This window comes from Elephas maximus, chromosome 1, assembly GCF_024166365.1.
Source record: "Elephas maximus indicus isolate mEleMax1 chromosome 1, mEleMax1 primary haplotype, whole genome shotgun sequence".
Classification (NCBI taxonomy): Eukaryota; Metazoa; Chordata; class Mammalia; order Proboscidea; family Elephantidae; genus Elephas; species Elephas maximus.
In genome coordinates, this window is record NC_064819.1 from 132,446,981 (window position 1) to 132,467,052 (window position 20,072).

A 20,072-nucleotide genomic window follows, 5' to 3' on the forward strand; every position below is an offset into this window, starting at 1 on the left:
GGTTACAATAGAGTTGCTTACTAAAAGAGGATCATGAATCAAAGTCTGGTAATGTAGGATGACTCAAGAATCCCATGGTGACTGATTTACACTGGGTTGAAAGACATGATGGAATTGGTAATGGTGTCTCAAGTCAGCGTGGAATCTTGAGGGGAGGGAAAAAGGTCTCTCTCCAGGAGCATGCCTAGGTCTGGAGCATCCATTTTACTCCTGCCAATGAAGGTGGACCCATGGGAGGGCTGGTCTTCCTGCAGGAATTTTACTCATTCATTGATAGGCTAGAAGACAGTGAATGAAGGCTCCTTCTAGAATCATGGAGAAAGAGAGGTCAGTGGAGTTGAGACACAGTATTAAGTAAAACAGAATTGGTAATTGATGGATGTAGGGGAATTACAAAGATGACATCCAGGTTCTTGATTGGGAATGAGGAAGTTCTTTCACTGGTTGCTAACACAGAAGGAGGAGCTGGCTTAGAGAAAGGTGAAGCATTTGTTTTTGAACATGTTGAGCTTGTAATGTCTGAGGTTGAATGGTTCGGAGATAAACAGGTAAAGATTTGAAAGGTAGGCACAATTAGAATTAACCAAACTCAGGGTTCAAACTGGTACTTTGTGGTAGATGTCCTTTGCGATTGCCACACGTTGTCATAAAAGGCCCAGTGATGACACTGAGCATAATTTAACTGTGGTGGTTGTTCCACACCAGAAGGTATTTTCTCTCAAGTGTCTAGAGAGGGGAAAGGACATGAGCACGTGATAGTGTGCTTTCTTTCTGAACACTGCCAAGAATAGTGTAAATTGTATTTTTGCTCTTTTTTTTTTTTTTTAAACACATTTCATTGTTAGAAAGTTCTTCCTGGTATGAACCATTTGATTCTGTTTTCATGTTGTTGTTGTTAGCTACTCATCAGTTCTAATGACATTGTAAATAAAAATATGAATGTATAGCAGAGTGCTCCATTTTTGTTACTTTTTCTAAAACTTTTAGGAGCTGGCTAACTAAGCCCAAATATATCATTACAATAGGTTGAGAATATGCCTGAATAACTGTTGTTGTTAATACTTTTGAGGACACATCAAGAACTAGTCACTTTATATTTATTATATGTGATTCTTAGAATAACTCTACATAGTTTGTATTTTCACTCCCATCTTACAGATGAGAGTAGAAGTGGAGAGAAGTTGAATAATTTGTCCAAGGTCATACATTTGGTAGCTTCAGATGCCCAAGTCAGTCCATGCCTGTCTAAGTTTCTGATCCTGAACCCTGGATGCATGTTAGAATCATCAGGGACCCTTAACAATTCCAATGCCCAGGCTGCACCTTAGACCAATTGCATTAGAGTCTTGGGGGACAGCACAAATGAATCTGTATGTTTTAGAACTCCCCAGGTGATACCAATGTGCAGCCAAGGTTGAGAATCTCTGGTCCACATCTAAAAACCTAGGAACTTTTCAATTATGCTGCCTCTGAATCAAAAATTTGTGTTCATTCCGTATTGAAATACTCTTTTGCCTCCAGCAGGACCACTGATAAATGAAATGTCTTCCTGATAGAAAAGGCATTGCTATCTTCCTCTGCCTTCCAAAGTCATCAAAGAAACATTTCCAAAGCCTAGAAATCTCACAACTTGGCTACAGGGTTTTGTTTGCTCTGCTTGTCACAACTTGAAGGCAACTTAACATTTGCATTAGCACTAGCTCTCTGACTGAGTGACCATTTATGGTGCTTGCAAGCTGGGAAAGGATGTCTGAACACACGAGCAGGTATAAACCTACCAACAGATATCTCCTTTATAGGCACAGAACACAGTGAAAATCAGTTCCTGGAGGTATCTTGGAGCTTAGGATACATTTTGAAATTTCTAAATTATTAGTAAATCTTTAATTGAACTCTTGGCCTTATTTAGTAAGTTAATTATATTTTGTTTTGAATAGAATTGTTATTTTCTTAAACCTGGAGATAGTAGTATATAAATGAAGCATCTGCTGTGTTTGAGGTACAAATGTTTGGATTCCCAAAGGGCACATTTCAAAAACTCAGATTTTCCTGTTACATATGGCAGACTTTCCAAGGTCTTCAAATTAGAACATGTTTTCGGCATGATCCATATTTTCGACATCTGCGCAACAGATTTTTATCTCTATTGACATCTAGCTAGCATTTCTTTTCTTTTAAATAATGATGCTTTATTTTAATATGAAATTATAAAAATCTAGCAGATTAGAGTTGCAGTGGTCTGAGGTAGTTATATTTAGAACTGCTTTTACTGTTCCTTCAGTCATTAACTATTTTGTATCATATGTGATTTTATATTGGCAAGTTCTTCTGTTTATGAGAGGTCAGTCTAGTGACAGAGATTTCCATTACACAGAAGTAACCGGACTCAATTTTTTCAAAGAGATGAGTTGAAAAAATACTTCTCCGTCATAGTTTTTTTTTGTTGTTGTTGTTATAGCTTTTACACAAATGTTGCAACTTTTGATTAATGGTGAACCAAGAATTTTCCAGAGAAAAATAAATCCCATTGTATCTTTTCCATTGCAATTTCTTACAACCAAGAATAAGAATTCGTAGGCTAAGTAGTTCGGGTCTATGAAAGACATTTGTCACCTGTCCAGCAATGATATTTCCATAGATGTAGCTTGTAACAGCAGCTCTGGAATAAGGATTAAAAAAAAAAAAAAAAAAATGACCTTTAAAAAAGCTTCCGATTGAATAGTTAATACCACAGAGGTTTTAATTGAATTTTATGAAACATGAAGCTTGTGGCCATGTTGCCCGCTGATTTTAATCATTTATATATCGTTGGGTTTAAAGTGCTCTGTCCGCACATGTTGGTGGAGTCTACATAACCATAAATATATTTGGAAATGCTCTATTTTTTTCTGTATTAGTTGGTGGTGCTATGGAAACTAAGGACTTGGCACATAATGTCTTTTTTTTTGTTTTTCATAATATGTATTTATTATCACTCTACACTGCATTCTTTCAGGAGGAATTTGAGGTGGTTTAGAAATATGTAACATAGCCATATCAAAATAAATATTAGCAAACTCACAGGAAAGAACACAAGCTTCTTCACTTGCTACCTGTGTGATTCTGGGCAGCTTATTTAACCTCTCTGTGCTCAATTTTGGAAATCCTGGTGGTGTAGTGGTTATGAGCTACTGCTGCTAACTAAAAGGTCAGCAGTGTGAATCTACCATGTGCTCCTTGGAAACTCTATGGGGCAGTTCTGCTTGGAATCTATTCCACGGCAACAGGTTTTGGTGCTTGATTCCCTCCTTCCTAAAATATTTACATTACAACGTTGCTATTTAATGAAAAGTAGGTGCTTCATATATTAGTTTTCTCATCATATCTTAAAATGCAGTTGAAAGTCTTTAATCATACTTATTTTGCGAAAAAAAATCAATTCATGTATTTGACTGTCTTTAATTGTGATATTATTATAAATGACTATCTTTTTGAGTGCTTACTGCATATGAAGTTTGCATTATCTTTATGAAAACCACATTTAATCTATTATTTTATCCTCATAGTAATTCATTTTTGGTCTGTTAGAACTGCCATCTTCTGAGTAATATAAATATACAATTAATAGTCTAGCCTTTCAAGGACTAGCTTTGAAATTACTGCGGTGATGAGCCAGGATTTCTTCCCAGAGCATCACTGCTACCCAGATAATTATTGGTGTGTCCTAGAATCATATCTATGTGTCTTTGTGGATATTTTTTACCTGACATGAGTACCAAGATGTTGTTGCTAGGTGCCCGTAAGTTGGCCCCAACTCATAGTGACCCTATGTACAACAAAACAAAACACTGCCTGATCCTGAGCCATCCTCACAGTTGTTACCAAGTTTGAGCCCATTGTTGCAGCCACTGTGTCAATCCATCTCATTGAGGGTCTTCCTCTTCTTCTCTGTCCATCTACTTTACCAAGCATGATGTCCTTCTCTAGGGCCTCGTCCCTCCTAATAATATGTCCAAAGTATGAGAGATGAAGCCTAGCCGTCCTTGCTTCTGGCTGTACTTCTTCCAAGACAGATTTGTTTGTTCTTTCTGTCAGTACATGGTATATTTAATATTCTTTACCAACACCATAATTCAAAGACATCAGTTCTACAGTCTTCATTATTCATTGTCCAGCTTTCCCGTTCATGAGGTGATTGAAAACACTATGGCTTGGGTCAGGGGCACCATAATCTTCAAGGTGACACATTTGCTTTTTAACACTCTAAAAGAGGTCTTTTGCAGTAGATTTTCCCAGTGCAATATGTCATTTGATTTCTTGACTGCTGCTTCCAGGGGCATTGATTGTGGATCCAAGCAAAATGAAATCCTAGACAACTTCAATCTTTTCTCCATTTATCATGATGTTGCTTATTGGTCCAGTTGTAAAGATTTTTGTTTCCTTTATGTTGTGGTGTAATCCATACAGAAGGCCACAGTCTTTGTATTTCATCAGTAAGTGCTTCAAGTCCTCTTTGCTTTCAGCAAACAAGGTTGTGTCATCTGCATATTTCAGGTTGTTAATGAGTCTTCCTCCAAATTGATGCCCCATTCTTCTTCATGTAGTCCAGCTTCTCGGATTATTTGCTCAGCATACAGATCGAGTAAGTATGAAGAAAGCATACCTTTTCTAGCTTTAAACCCTTGTTCTGTTCAAACGACTGCCTCTTGGTCTATGTATAGGTTCTGCATGAGCATAATTAAATGTTCTGGAATTCCCATTCTTTGCAATGTTATCCATAATTTGTTATGATCCACACAGTCAAATGCCTTTGCAAAGCCAATAAAACACAGGTAAACCTCTGTCTGGTATTCTCTGCTTTCAGCCACAATCCATCTGACATCACCAATGATATCCCTGGCTACACATCCTTCTCTGAATCTGCCTTGAATTTCTGGCAGTTCACTATCGATGTACTGTTGCAACCATTTTTCAATTATCTTCAGCAAAATTTTACTTCTGTGTGGCATTAGTGATATTGTTCAATAATTTCTGCATTCTGTTTGATCACCTTTCTTTGGAATTGCCACAGATATGGATCGTTTCCAGTCAACTGGCCAGGCAGCTGTCTTCCATTTTCTTGGCATAGATGAGCAGGCACCTCCACCGCTGCGTCCTTTTGTTAAAACACCTCTATTGGTTTTCTGTTAATTTCTGGAGCCCTATTTTTTGCCAATGCCTTCAGTGCAGCTTAAACTTCTTTCTTCAATATGATTAGTTCTTGATCATATACTACCTACTCAAATGGTTGAACATTGACCAATTCGTTTTGGTACAGTGACTCTGTGTATTCATTTCATCTTCTTTTGATGCTTCTCATTCAATATTTTGCCCATAGAATCCTCCAATATTACAACTCAAAGCATGAATTTTTTCTTTAGTCCTTTCAGCTTGAGAAATACCAAGCGTGTTCTTCCCTTTTGGTTTTCTAACCTCAGGTCTTTACACATTTCATTATAGTACTTTAGTTTGTCTTCTTAAGCCACGCTTCGAAATCTTCTATTCAGCTCTTTTACTTCATCATTTCTTCAATTTACTTTAGCTACTCTAATTCAAGAGCAAGTTTCAGAGCCTCTTCTGACATTCGTTTTGGTCTTTTCTTCCTTTTCTGTCTTTATAATCAGATTTTGTTTTCTTCATGTGTGATGTCCTTGATGTCATTCCACAACTCGTCTGATCTTTAGTCATTAGTGGCCAGTGTATTAAACCTGTTCATGAGATGGTCTCTAAATTCAGGTGGGATATTCTCAAGGTTGTACTTGGGCTCTCGTGGACTTGTTTTAATTGTCTTCAGTTTCATCTTGAACTTGCATATGAGCAATCTGATGATATTGAGCTTCTCCATTGTCTCTTTCCACAGATATAGTCAACTTGATTCCTATGTATTCCATCTGGTGAGGTCCACATGTATCTTTGCCATTTATGTTATTAAAAAATATATATATATTTGCAATGAAGAAGTTGTTGGTCTTGCAAAATTCTATCATGTGATATCTGGCATTGTTTCCATCACCAAGGCCATATTTTCCAATTAACAATCCTTCTTTTTTTCTAACTTTAGAATTCCAATCACCAGTATACCAATGCACCTTGATTACATTTTTGGTCAATTTCAGACTGCAGAAGTTGGTAAAAATCTTCAGTTTCTTCATCTTTGGCATTAGTCGTTAGTGGGTAGATTTGAGTAATAGTCATATTAACTGGTCTTCCTTGTTGGTATATGGATATTACCCTATCACTGACAATGTTGTACTCCAGGATAGATCTTAAAATGTTCTTTATGATGATGAATGCTATGCCATTCTTCTTCAATTTGTCATTTCCAGCATAGACGACCATAGGGTTGTCTGATTCAAAATGGCTGACAACAGTCCATTTCAGATCACTAATGCCTAGGATATTGATCTTATTCATTTCATTTCTGAGGACTTCCAATTTTCCCAGATTCATACTTTATATATTCCATGTCCGATTATTAATGGATATTTGCAGCTGTTTCTTCTCATTTTGAGTTGTGCTACATCAGCAAAGTTAACTCTATTTTGAGAAGGCAGCTCTTCCCCAGTAATGTTTTGAGTACCTTCCAACCCAAGAGGCTCAGCTTCCAGCACTCTATCAGACAATGTTCTGCTGCAATTCGTAAGGTTTTCACTGGCTGATTTTTTTTTTAGAAGTAGATCGCCAGGTCCTTCTTCCTAGTCTGTCTTAGTTTAGAAGCTCCAATGAAATCTGTCCACCATGGGTGGCCCTCCTGGTATTTGAATTATCAGTGGCATAGCTTTCAGCACCACAGCAACACGAAAGCCACCACAGTATGACAAATTGACAGAAGAGTGGTGGCTAATTTATTATAGACAAATCAGCACATGAATGGAAGAAAATTACATAAAAATTCAAATAAAAATTGTTTCATAAGTAGGAATTATTTTAGTTTATTTAAGCTTATTGAAATGCTGCAATAACTGCAAAGAATTCTGGAATTCTCAATAAATACCACAATTAGAGCACTTAGATATTGATACTATTTGTGAGATTGTGAACATGGTCCTGAAGTGCTTTATCTGTTCTGTTTTTTGCATTTCTAGTAAAAGCAAGCTCCTCTACATTTACATTCTGTGTATGTTTTTTATATCATGTGTCTCTCAAAAAAAGAAACGTTTTCTTTTTTGCTTTTTGAAATGATTACAAAATAGATTTCTGAGATTGCTTATTTTTAAAATGCTGACATCCTTTCTCCAATTCATTCAAAGGTTGGGAAAAAAGGTAAGCATAGTATTTTATATTTTGCTTTTAGAATTCTTGAAAATCTGCCAAATGAAAGTAGTAAAATATATATATATGTATATATATCATGCACTCTAAGAAATACTTCAATGTACTAATGTAAAAAATATGTTTTCAAAGTAGAATGAAAGTATTAAGATTTTTTAAAAATTAGTAGACTTCTGTGATATATCTAATAAGAAATAGAAAATGTAGGTATGCAATATTCAAAATGAAAGAAAATGTATTTTTTTTAATTTATAAGACAACATTACATACTATCGTGTACTAAGGATGGAAAATATAAATGAAATGGATAATTTCCTGGGAAAATATAAATTATCAAAATTAATTCAAGAAGTAAATAGCCTGATGAGACCGTTAATAGAGAAGATTATAGTATTGTAGAATTTTAGAGCTAAGAAAACCTTTAAAGACTATGTAGTAAATGTCCCTTATTTTATAAGTGAAAACAGGAGACCCAGTTTTTATGGCAAATAGAGAACATGTCTTTCATTAGCTTTGGAAATTAGGGGGGCATGGGTGATTCCCATGGGAGGGCAATTCAGGGGAGATGCTAGATGGCAAGAGGAAAACCTGTGAGCAGGTAATGAAGAAGTTAACATGTAGCTTAACCTTTCAAGATATTTGACCTTGACTGGAAAGCAGTGGTACCAGTGAGACAAACCAATCAAGAGGTTGTTTTGTTTAAGATGGAAATGTCAGCATATCAATAGGCTAAGAGATTTATTATATAGCCAATAATAAATAGGGGCTAACTTAAGGAGAATTGTATAGCATTGACCAAATATGGGAGCAAGAGTAGATACTATGCATCAAGTTCCTTTTAAAATTCTTTTACATGTCATTTAAACCTTGTAACGAGAGGTAGATGCTATTATTATCCTTATTTTACAGGTAAGGAAAGAGAATTGCAGAGACTTGGGGTAACAACTAGTAAGTGAAGGAGTGTATGAACTGTTCTCTATTGTGACTCCAGGGACCCACCTTCTAGCTATAGTATTATTCTATTACTTCTGGAATAGGAAGGGCTTGCTTAGGGAAGGGAGAAAGTGTGGATGAAGTTAGAGGGAAATTTCAAGGTGGGGAGCTCAGAGAGTGCAAAGATATATACACATGCATGCGATCTGTTTCTCCTCCATGTGATAGAAGGCAGGGGCATCTGATCTGAGAGGAAGGACGACAGTTGGGGCTTGAGAAGGTTGAAAAAGACTGGGGATTAGAATATGAAATAAGCACAAAATATTGTCAAACTGTATTGTGAGGTAGTAAAGGAAGTGCACAAGATCTGTAATCAGAGAGAATGATTTAATCCCAGCTCCCATTCCTTAACCACGTGATATTGGCCAAGTTACTTAGTTAGCCTTCTAAACCGTGACTTCCTTATATACAAAATGGGATGATAATCTGGCTGCATATTATTCTGTTTTGTATCATTAGGAAAATCTTTATCCTGCTCTCTTCTTTTCAGATTTCTGGACTATTCTTTGGATTTGATTTTCTCTATGATTTTCAGAATTGGCTTGTTAAACTAAAAAAGAAATTGATTAGGATGTGATGGGAAATGCATTGAATATCCTTATTAGGAAACTGACATTTATATGACATTGAGACTTCTGATTCATGTACATGGCATATTTTCCATTTATTCAGGTCTTCTGTTATGTCTTTCAATAAAATGTTAAAATTTTCCACATTAAAAGTTCCTGTGCATTTTTGTTAAATTTATTTGAAGGTACTTTATAGCTTTTGTAGTTATTATGAATAGAATCTTTTCTTTTAGCTGATAATTTTCCCTTGTACTTTTGTTCTGACACTTTTTGAAGAACTTAGCCTTTTTTAAGTTTTGGGGCTTGCTTTCTTTTTTTTTTTTTTCTTTTGTCTCTTCTTCTTCCCTTCCTTTTTACTTTTCTTTGCCTTCCCCACCACCCCCCCTCATGTTGGAGGCTTTTCTCAATTATCTGGTTATCCCAGGCTGTCCATTCATATATAAGAGCAATCCCCTAAAACATCATGTGAAGCTCTGTCTGGATGGATGTGCTTCTCAAAGCCTCCCTGTGTCAATGCTGGGTTGTGTTACATGGGGAGGAAACAGAGTTCCAGTCATTCCATAGATTTTGCAACCAGTCCTGTCTTTTTCAGCCCCATGCAAGTCTGTGTCCTTCTCCTGTTTCTGGCACCTACTGTTTTCAAGTATTAAACCCTTCAGAAGGTCTGACTAATGAATTAGCTCTATTAAAATCAATATTTCCATCACCACCCCCTGCACCTCATGGGCCCTTAGGCTGTAATTTTCTCTACCCCTTTATGTCAGTTAGATCTTCCTCAATATTTTCTGAATTTGTCAATACCTTGAATCCACTATTGTCTACAATACCAAAATGACCAAGTTTTTAAACCATGAGGAAGGAATAGGCATAAAAACATCGTCGTTTTAGTGTAGTTTGAGAGTGAGAAGAGAGATTAAACTGTCTTGTTTAAATAGAAATTTGTTACTACATTTTCCAAGTGATATTGTTCCATTGGAAAATTTGTTTTGTATATTGATATCAGTGCATAGGAAATACAATTTTTGTATGGTGATCTTGCATCCAGCTACCTTGTTGGTACTTATTTTTTCTAACAGTTTAAAATTTGATTCTCCTGGATTTTCTAGTAAGGAGATATGTTGTCTGCCGTAATGACAATGTTGTCTCTTCCTTTCATATTGCTTTTTCTTGTATTATTTTGATGAAGACCTCTGGTACTATCTAGTAGTAGTAGTAGTAGAGGTGACAGTGGGCATCCTCCTCTTATTCATGGTTCATGGGAATGCCTCTAATAGTTCAATATTAAGTATAATTTTCACTATAATTTTTGAAATACCTTTTGTTAAGTATGTTCTATTCATAATTTGCAAATAAGATATCTTTTTTTAAAAAACTGATAATTGGTTATATGAATTTCATCGTATCACATTTATTGATATGACCACATGGATTCTGTCCTGTAATCTGTTAATATCATAAAGTATATGGGAGTCATTTTTAGTGTTGAACCATCCTGCATTACTAGACATACTTTTATTTGGTAATGATTTATTATCTATTTGCTATATTTCTGAGTTTGATCTTTTGTTTGGTACTTTCACATTTACATTGACAAGTGAGAGTGGCTTCTAGTATTCTTTTTCATTTTAGTATCCCTGACAGCAGGCCATATTTAGTGAGTTGGATACTTCTGATCTTTTCCTGTGGCCCAGAAAAGTTTTATAAGATGGAAATATAGAACTTGCCTGTATATTTTAATGAAATTTTTCTCTTTTTCCAAGAAGTACTTCCTTTATTACCATTAAGTTTTTTCTAGGATTATTAGTTCAATGCCTTGGGCCATTTTGATAATTTATATTTTTGTAGATGAATGTCCATTTTATGTTAAGTTTTCAATTTTATTTACATACAGTAAATGCCATTCTTTTATAATACTTTTAATAACCTTTTTAATTCTTAATATTATTTATTTTGTCTTCTCTCACACCTTTTAAAAAACCATTATTGCCAAAAGTTTGGCTGCTTTATTGGCCTTTAGAGTCAGTTTGGCTTAATAGATCAATATTATTCTATTTGATTTTACATTTTATTAATTTTTTGCTCTTATTTTAATTAAATTCCTCCTTTTTATTTCTTTAAGTAGCCCATTTACTTTTTCTCTTATGTTCTTTCTTCTTAAGGCAATAAATGTCCTGAGTACTGTCATAGCTAAATTCCACAAGTTTTTATATATTTGTCTTCATTATTGTTGAGTTCTAAATCGTTTATAATTTAGACTTTTATTATTTTTTTTAATTCATAAATTATTTTAAAGCTTTTTTTTTTAATTTCCAGGGATAGAAAATTTTAATTTTGATTTCTGATTTCATTGCATTGTAGTTTTTAAAAATGTCCTATATTATGAACTTTCTTGAATTTATTTATTTTTTGTTTCCACTGTTCTGTAGTTACCTTAACATTGTTAACATAAATATTCAAACATATGTTTCTATCATCTAAAGATAATCAATTAATCAGTATCTCCAATGTCTCTGGGAAAATAAAAAATACTTAGTACACTTTTATTTCCCCGTGTCCTCTTGTGGCTCTTTCATCTTTTAAACCTGGTTAATATTATTTAGAATTTTATAACCAAGTGGCTATACATTTTTAGATTTAAAATAGGCATTAATTAGACTCAATACATTTTATTACTTTCTTTGCTATCCATTGCTTCTTTTATTTCATTCCCTCCTCCTGGATTCTTTTTAAACTTATTGGTTTATGTTGTCTAACAATTCTTTCAGAGAAGATTTTCAGGTAGAAAACTTCAAAGTTTTTTTCAATCCTAAAATATCTTTACTTCTGTGTCTCACTTGAATAATAGTTTGGCTGGGTGTAGAATTCTACTTTCAAAGGTATTTTACCTTAGAACATTGAAGATATTATTCCACCATCTTCTTGTATCCTGGGTTGCTCCCAAGGAGTCCTATATCAGCCTGATTCTTGTTACTTTGTAAGTAGTTTGTCTTTTCACTCTGTCAGCTTTTAAAATTTCTCTCTTTATTCTTGATGTTTCTAAATTGTGTAACAGGAAAGTGAGGTAGGTGTGTGTGTGTGTGTATGTATACAGTCAGGAAGATCTTTAAGTTCTGAGAAATTTGCTGGTAATATATCTTTAAATGTTGCATTTTCTCTCAATTTTCACCATTTCTTCCTTCTGGAACTACATTTAGATGGACATTAGAACTTCTGAGTCTAACCATGTACTTGACTCACACTTTTCATGTTTTCTTCTAGTAAACATTTTTTTAAGCACAAATTCTACCTTTATCAGCAGTTTTGGGCCATGGTATCCTTCTTTAAGCTGCTTTCAGTTTTTCAGCAATTTCTCAGTCTTTAATCCAACAAGGTTTACATTTCTTCTTCTTTTTCCCCACCCCCACCCCAAGTTAGTTAGTTAAAGAAATCTTTTCTGTTGTTTCTAGGGATTGGAGTGAGGGTATATGTGAGAATGATAGATATAAGCAGTGTTCAGTTTGCCAACTTACATCCCTTTTCAAATTTTGAAATATGTGTCAACAGCACTCATCATCTCTGAAGCAGAACTGATTGGAATTTGGTAAAGCAGGTGGAGTGGAAGAATTGTATGATCAACTTAAGGGTGCTAGGGAGGCTCACATCTGGAATGATGAATTTTGAAGACCTGGCTATCACAAGAGCCAAGAGTAGACACAAAGACATTAAATAGAGGTTCTAAGACTGGAGGTTATGACAGTGGGTCCAGTGGTGGCAATAACTGAATGGGTGCAAAAATTCTAACCTGTTAACAGAAGAGGAGAATCAGAGTTTGAGGTTTATTAGTAGAAAAATTACCAGTACTGAGGGGATCCAAGGACTGGTGATGTGGAATTTAGGTTATGTGGCAGAAGAGATAGAAGAACCCTGAACCTAGGACACTGAAATGGCCACCCTTGTGGATACCAGTGTGACATGTATGGAAAACAATAACGTTTATTTGCAAATTGTTATTTACAAAAGTAGTATTTTAAAAAGTCCATTTGCATCATTACAGCTTAGCAAATATGATGTATCAGTACTTAATCAGTATGTGCTTTATTACATGGAATATGTCAGTTTTATACTGATCACTCACATGAGGATGAAGCAAAATGTAGCTTCCTTTATCTGTTTCTCAGGATCATAGATTTTGTTAGAATCTTCATACAAGGTTAGTTTTGTGATCTTAAACCTATTTAGTACACACACACACGCACACACACACACACACACACTCTTTAGGTTCAGACATCTTACCTCCATACTTGAAGCATTTCCCAGGCATATATGAATATGTTCACCTGTTATAACAGAATGTTTCTCTAGTTTTAATACATTTCCCCACACATGTTGTGGCCATATTATTGTCCAGGGAGACATGAATTATTGAAATAAATTATATGCCCTTCAATTTGTATGAGAACTAAAGTGAGTGTCTGAAAGTTCCAAAATAACTAAAGAGAACAAATTAAAAGTCTCAGATCCAGACACTGAACACCTTACTCCTATATTTCCTATAAAATTTCAGTGTCTCCAGCACCTAAGATCTAAAGTCTCAAGTCATTTTTACATTGTTTAATATAACCCCATCTTGACAGAAAACGGTCTTTGCTAACACATACAGGCAGTCCCTGGGTTACAGTTGTCTGACTTACGTACAACCCATAGTTGTGAACCAAACCCCATAAAGCCTATTATTTTAAGAATTTGAGGTACGAACAATGGTTCATAATAACAAACGGGTGCTACTTAACAATGTGCATCAAAACATTATTATTATTATTCTGTATTATTATGTTAAAGATGTTTTAGTGTATCTGGAAGTGTTTATTTTATTCATAGAAAAGTACACTATATACTATGTGCTAAGACAAACATTTGACTAACTGACAGTAGATATGAATTGTACCTAACTGTTCTGACATAAAGACAGATTTAGGAATGGAACTTATTTGCAATCCGGGGACTCCCTGTACACTCTTGAGATGAGAAAAACCCGTGGAAGAAAATGAAGTGTGAATTAGAAAGTGTAACTAGTCTTCAGGAATTACATGGAAGAGTTATCTTTGAAATTCAAATATGGATCGGGACTGAAAATCAGAAATGAGCTAAGCAGGCAGCTCACAGATATTTAAACCTTGCTGTTGTTAGTTGGCATCAAGTCAGACTCATGTACAACAGAACAAAATGTTGTGCAGTCCTGCTCCATCCTCATGATCAATGGTATGCTCTAGCCCATGGTTGCAGCCACTGTGTATTTTGGGTGCCTTCCAACCTAGGGGTCTAATCTTCCAGCACTAAATCAGACAATATTCTGTTGTGATCCATCGAGTTTTTATGGGCTAATTTTTACAAGTAGATTATCAGCCCTTTTTTCCTAGTTTGTCCTGGTCTGGAAGCTCCACTGAAACCTGTCCACCATGGCAGAGACCCTGCTGGTATTTGAAATGCTGGTGGCATAGCTTCCAGCATCACAGCAACACAAAAGCCACCACAGCATGACAAATTGAGAGACGAGTGGTAGATTTAATTTGGAAAAAAAAAAATAGTCTGTATGTCTCATGTATAGAAGGAATCACAACTGGTTAATAGTTACTACATTATGCCTCATACAGAAATAAAGATAGGAGAAAGAGCATTCAAGAAATCCATGATTTTATCATAGAGAAAATTATAATCTTTGTAAGCATAAACATAAGTACTAAGTCGATTTAAGTATAGGAAAGTTTCCATACATTATCTGTCGTCATTGCCACACCCTGGTATGATAAACATGGTAAATATGGTAAAATTCTTCTTAGATTATTTAAAGAACTAGAAAGCTAAATTAACATCTGGTGAGTTTCAACAGAATAAACACATAGTATTTCATAAAAAAAAAAATTTATGAATAATTTGGGCCCAAAAATAAAGATTCTAAAAAGATATCCTGCTTTAGCAGTGGGGCAGAGTGGAGGTGGTACGGTAGGTTTGTACCTTAATTTACTTTTTTGTTTGTTTGTTTATATTTGAATTTGTTTTTTGTAATTTTTTTTTTTTTTTTTTAGTTCTATTGTTTTTGTTTTGCTGGTCTTCCATTTTTGGACACAACAAGACTGAGACTGATAAAGAAATTACTTTTGTTGCTGGCTCTGGTTTAGAAAGGATTCCAGCAACATTCACATAAAGAATTTATACCAATAGTGAAATAAGTATTTTTTACAGAAATGAAGCTGCAGAGCTTTTGCAGATGAGTCAGAAATATTTAATGGTGGGTATATTCACAGAGATTAAATATCATAAAGAAAATATATGAAATCATAGCTGTGTACTGCCAGTGACTTGATTAGCTTTTCAAAATGATTTCATTAGGACACACATGCAATGTAACACCACAGAAGCAATGTGTTAAAGCACTTTAAAATACATACATTATTTTTGTGTTGGGCTATTAGCCAAACTTCATTTTATAATTTGCTGTAATACCTTGAATATCATACTTATATAAAAGGAAAGTAATGATGGGTCATTTTTCCTTTTGAAAGGCCGTTGAGCTTGCATATGTAACCCTAACAACAACACAGATAAAATAACAAAGAAGGAGTCTCACTTAAAAAGGAAGGATATAAAGAATGCAGCCAAAATAATTATGCAAGATCTGTGTAACTTAAACTAGAGGAAGGACCATTCCCATAATTATATTCCAAGAAAAATTTCAAGTAAAGCAGTAATTTTAATCTCCCTTGAGTTTAAATTTACAATCAGGGTTCTCATACAAAATTGAATGTACAAATGGAATCAGGGCGTATTTTTTCTTTTTTATCCTAGATTCTGTGTACAGCATAAACAGTATAAGGTTTCTGATTTCTGCAAATAATTACTTTGTCACAGAGGTGAAATAGATATTTGAAGTAAAAGTAAAGAGTTGGAGGTGAACAATTCTGTGAAGTAGAAATGATCCCCCTATATTCAGTGGGAGTCTTTTTTGTTTTCACAGAGCATCTGTACAACTACCACTGCGTTTTTGCACTTTTTCTTCCTGGCTTCATTCTGTTGGGTTTTGACTGAGGCGTGGCAGTCATATATGGCTGTAACTGGAAAAATTAGGACACGGCTTATAAGGAAACGCTTTTTGTGCCTTGGATGGGGTAAGCATATTACTATGCCCTTTCATGGTCTTGTTAAAATAACTGTGAACACTTACATTATGATGCAATAGAGAGTGATTGTGCCCAGGCTACTTTTCTTTGTGTCTAATTTGATATATGGAAGTGGAAATATATTTTCAAACATTCATTGGTTATAAGGTATTGAATGACCATAGAGCTAGTCAGTTAACAATCAGCACAACCCACATGATGTGAGATGAGACTAGAGTTTTCTACAGGTGGGAAAGCAAATTATCCTCTAGCAATACTTTCTGAAAAGGCAAAGTGTCCTAAAACGTGTAGGATCTAAAGCATGACGGTTCACTAGGCATGTATTCCACCCGAGAAAACTTTGAGGAGCCCATTCCAAGAGACTTCAAAACAACTAAAGACTAAAGCTGTTCATGTGAAAGGAAGAGAGCCATTTAAAGAATAAATGAAATCTCATCCCTCATCGTGAGGGTCCTCAAAGGAAAAAAAAAAAAGAGAGAGATTGCTGTCAGACTGAGAATTGAGTAAGTTTTTGCCTGTCTTTATCAGGAAAATCTTTCTCTAAAATTGCTTCATGAAATGGATATTTTGAAGATCTATATATTTCATAGGCCCAACTCTAATGATAGCCTAATTAATTTAAGAAGTTAGATTTAGAAAAACCCAGCTATTTGGTCATGTTTCTCTTTGAGTTTTAAGCACTGGGGGGATTTTAGACCAAAATATACAACAAATACCTATCAATGGTACGGGGTTTTGTTTACCTAATGTATTAGAAGACTGGAGAGGAGAATGCTAGAGAGAACCTGGAAAAATGCAAATAAATGTAGAATCAAGAATACTTAAAGATTATCCATCAGGTTTATGTCTGACTGATGTATTAGGGCTCTTCCTACAGGCAAATTAGAAAGCGTTTAAGACAAAATTGGAGAATGTGTTCTACTTATGCTTTCATGAAACTTTGTCTAGGTTCCATGCCAAAGGCCTTTTAAAATTGAGCTTATATTGAACCAGAGGGACATTTTCTCATGAATTAGTATCATAGCTCCAGAAAATACAGACTGGGATAAATGAACACTTTTCTTAATGAAGTATAAAGAATGGTGATTTGCAGGATTGCTACTTGCCTTATTTAACGTGATTATGGAAGGTCTTGAGGAGAGAGCTCACAGCTAAGTCTCCAAAGTTTACCACTAGTACTAAACTAGTTATAGAAAGCTAAACTGATGGTTCTAGACTATCAGAAAGTCTATGAGAGGGCAGAAAAGTGGCATATGATTTCGTTAGGGGAAAGTGCAATGTAATGAACTTAGAAGAATTTTTTTAACCCTTTTTGTGAACCAGTTATTTTCTGCTTTGAAGTTTTTGTTGATACCATGTGTTTTCATTATTGGAAGCATGCTAAGTCATTGAGCGTGTCTGAATTTCTGGTAGGAAGTATGGATTTTTGTTGTTATTGTTGTCCCCTCCCACAAGTCTACCCTAAGTGTTTAGTGGTACATGTGAAGCACCACTAATTGTTCCCCAGAGTCCCCACTAGGGTCTATTGGTATATATGTATAATAAATAAAAATTTTCCAAATTTCTGTTTTTCCTACCAAAAATTCAAATACCTCTTATGATACCTTGTAAAAACAGTCATTTGTGGCATACATGCATTTCTTTGGTTTCAAACGGTCATAAAGACCCTTGCCTTGTGTCAGCGTGTCAGTGGTGCAGCAGCTTTCCAATAAACCTTCAGAGGCAGAAAAAGTACCCGTGAGCATGAAAGGGTTAAATCTAAATTGTATGGAGTGAAGAGCATTAACCCTTCAGTTATGATCCAGGAGAGAAAATTATTTTTTTCTAGTGAACTTGTTCCAATCAATCCAAAAAGTTGAAAATAATGTGAAGAAGAAGGAAAAAGAAAAAATATACAGAGAGATAATCACAGGCATTTGTTTAAATATATGGTATGTCCCTCCTGAGATGCTCCCCGTAGGTCTTGTCATTGAAACTCATGAAGGAATGCAATGTCACTAGACAAGGGTCCCAGAGGAAAGAGTTTAGCAGGAAGGAGGGGAGCTGGTAGAAAGAAGGTGGGGGGAGAGTATGTAAGAAAAGTGATGAGATGATGGACTTTTTCAGCCTGAAAAGGCAAGCATGAAAGAAAGGCATAGCTGGAATTGAAAAAGATTTAAACGGCATAGATTAGACTGAGCTCTATCCACAAAACATATGCAGGCTTCATGACCTTGAATGAGTTAAGTGTAATTCCCATAAATATAAATTAAAAGACATTAGTTGATAAAATTGGGACAGGTATGCAGGTAATTGAACTGAAAGAGAGACTGGGCAATGCTTGGAGTTATACATACCTAAACATCCATGGGAAACCCTGGTGGTGTAGTGGGTAAGTGCTACGGCTGCTAACCAAAGGGTCAGCAGTTCATATCTGCCAGGCGCTCCTTGGAATCCCTTATAGGGCAGTTCTACTCTGTCCTGTAGGGTCACTATGAGTCAGAAGCAACTCGATGGCAATGGGTTTGTATTTTTTTAAATGCCCATGAAGAGAAACTGGCAAGTATCTAACCTTCTTTCAGAATTGTTACAGAAGGATGACCAGGCTATCCAAAACCCAACCCCTGAAAACCCCTTAAACCTGTTCCTACATTCTTGTTATTGTCAGTAAATCATAAAGAGTTAACTGATAAGCTTTATTTTTTTCTTTGTTACTGTAAGTACAGCTTTTTATGATCAATATGTGGTCGACTAAATGTTCCACTTCTGTGATAGTCCATCACACCAGAACATCCATTTTTTGCCTTTCTGATTTTATAACTGTAAATTTCCTTTATAACGGTGTAAACCCCTAGGGAAAAAAATAACTTAAAAGATATACTAAATCTCTGTTATTACTTCCCTTTAAGCCCATGTCAATCGTGGTGGTAACCTAGCAACATCAGAGAAGTGCATTGAGTTAAAAACCCAGCTGTCGCTTTCAGATTTTTGTACCTGAACAGAATCTTGTAATGGAAACATACTTTGTGAAGTGATTCATCCAAAGGTAGTCTCTCTGATTTAGGCTCATAGAGTTTCTCCTGGCTACTCTTGGGCCAGTTATCAGTGGTTATAGCTGAATGTAACACGTGACAATGCTTTTCTTGCAGGTTTACCAGCATTAGTAGTGGCCACATCAGTAGGCTTCACCAGGACGAAAGGATATGGCACTGACCACTAGTAAGTCCATCCACAGTGATAAATCATGTTTTTAACTAAGCAAGCCATCAGATAGGCTTCATTAGTCTTGGTTGGCACTCCTGACAGTTGGCATTTTGTCACTGAGTCATTACACTGGCAGAAATTGCATTAGTGGGGAATGATGTAAGGTAGCTGAGATGCACACAGGTTGGGGAATAAACACTGCAGCTGTTCAGATTCCTTGTTTCAATTTTGCATTTCCCAATAAGGTCAGTGTATTTTACTTTTTAAACATTTTAATATTTACTTTGGATGTTCCATCTCAAATATTTTTTTTAAACTCGATAAATCTTGCCATACTTATCTTTAAAATATTAATTACTGCGATCTGAGATTCTAATTTCACTGATGATAATGTGTATTGGCATTAAGCAAATTTTGTCACATTAGTTCAAGTTTTGTTGCTATGTCACAGTGATCTATTCTGAAAATAATGAATCAGGTGAATCAATAGATTTCACATTAGAAAATGCCTGGGCTATGGAAGAAAATAGAAGAGAAAAAAGGACATGAACGACATCAGCCCATCTTAATCATAGCTGTAATGCTGATAATTCTATGATGGAATTTCTATGGAAAGTTTATATTTAATATTTTGTATTTAAAACAATGTATTTTTATATTCTGTCTCATCTCCTCTTTGATGTCGGGGAAGCAATTGATAATGGGGAAAGAAGTCTGATCTTATTAGAGAAATAAGTTTTAAACTGTGATGTGTAGTTCTGTTCAATTGCATCAGGATTCAGGTAGGAATCACTGCTCATTAGGCCTTCTGGTGGGCTCTTCCAAATTAGGAATGTGCAAAGAGACACCATTTCACCTGCCCATCCAAAAGTAACTTCGA

The 20,072-nt window shown here is 35.3% G+C and overlaps 1 protein-coding gene across 8 annotated transcripts in view; it reads left to right on the top strand.

Annotated features, from left to right (window-relative positions):
* ADGRB3 (adhesion G protein-coupled receptor B3) overlaps nt 1-20,072 on the top strand; it is a 792,372-nt gene that overhangs the window by 711,692 nt on the left and 60,608 nt on the right. For all 8 annotated transcript variants that reach the window (XM_049895042.1, XM_049895022.1, XM_049895052.1 and 5 more), the window contains 2 exons: nt 15,847-15,997; nt 19,138-19,207. In XM_049895042.1, the coding sequence (XP_049750999.1) occupies nt 15,847-15,997; nt 19,138-19,207 (221 nt within the window). The remainder of the gene's footprint in view (nt 1-15,846; nt 15,998-19,137; nt 19,208-20,072) is intronic.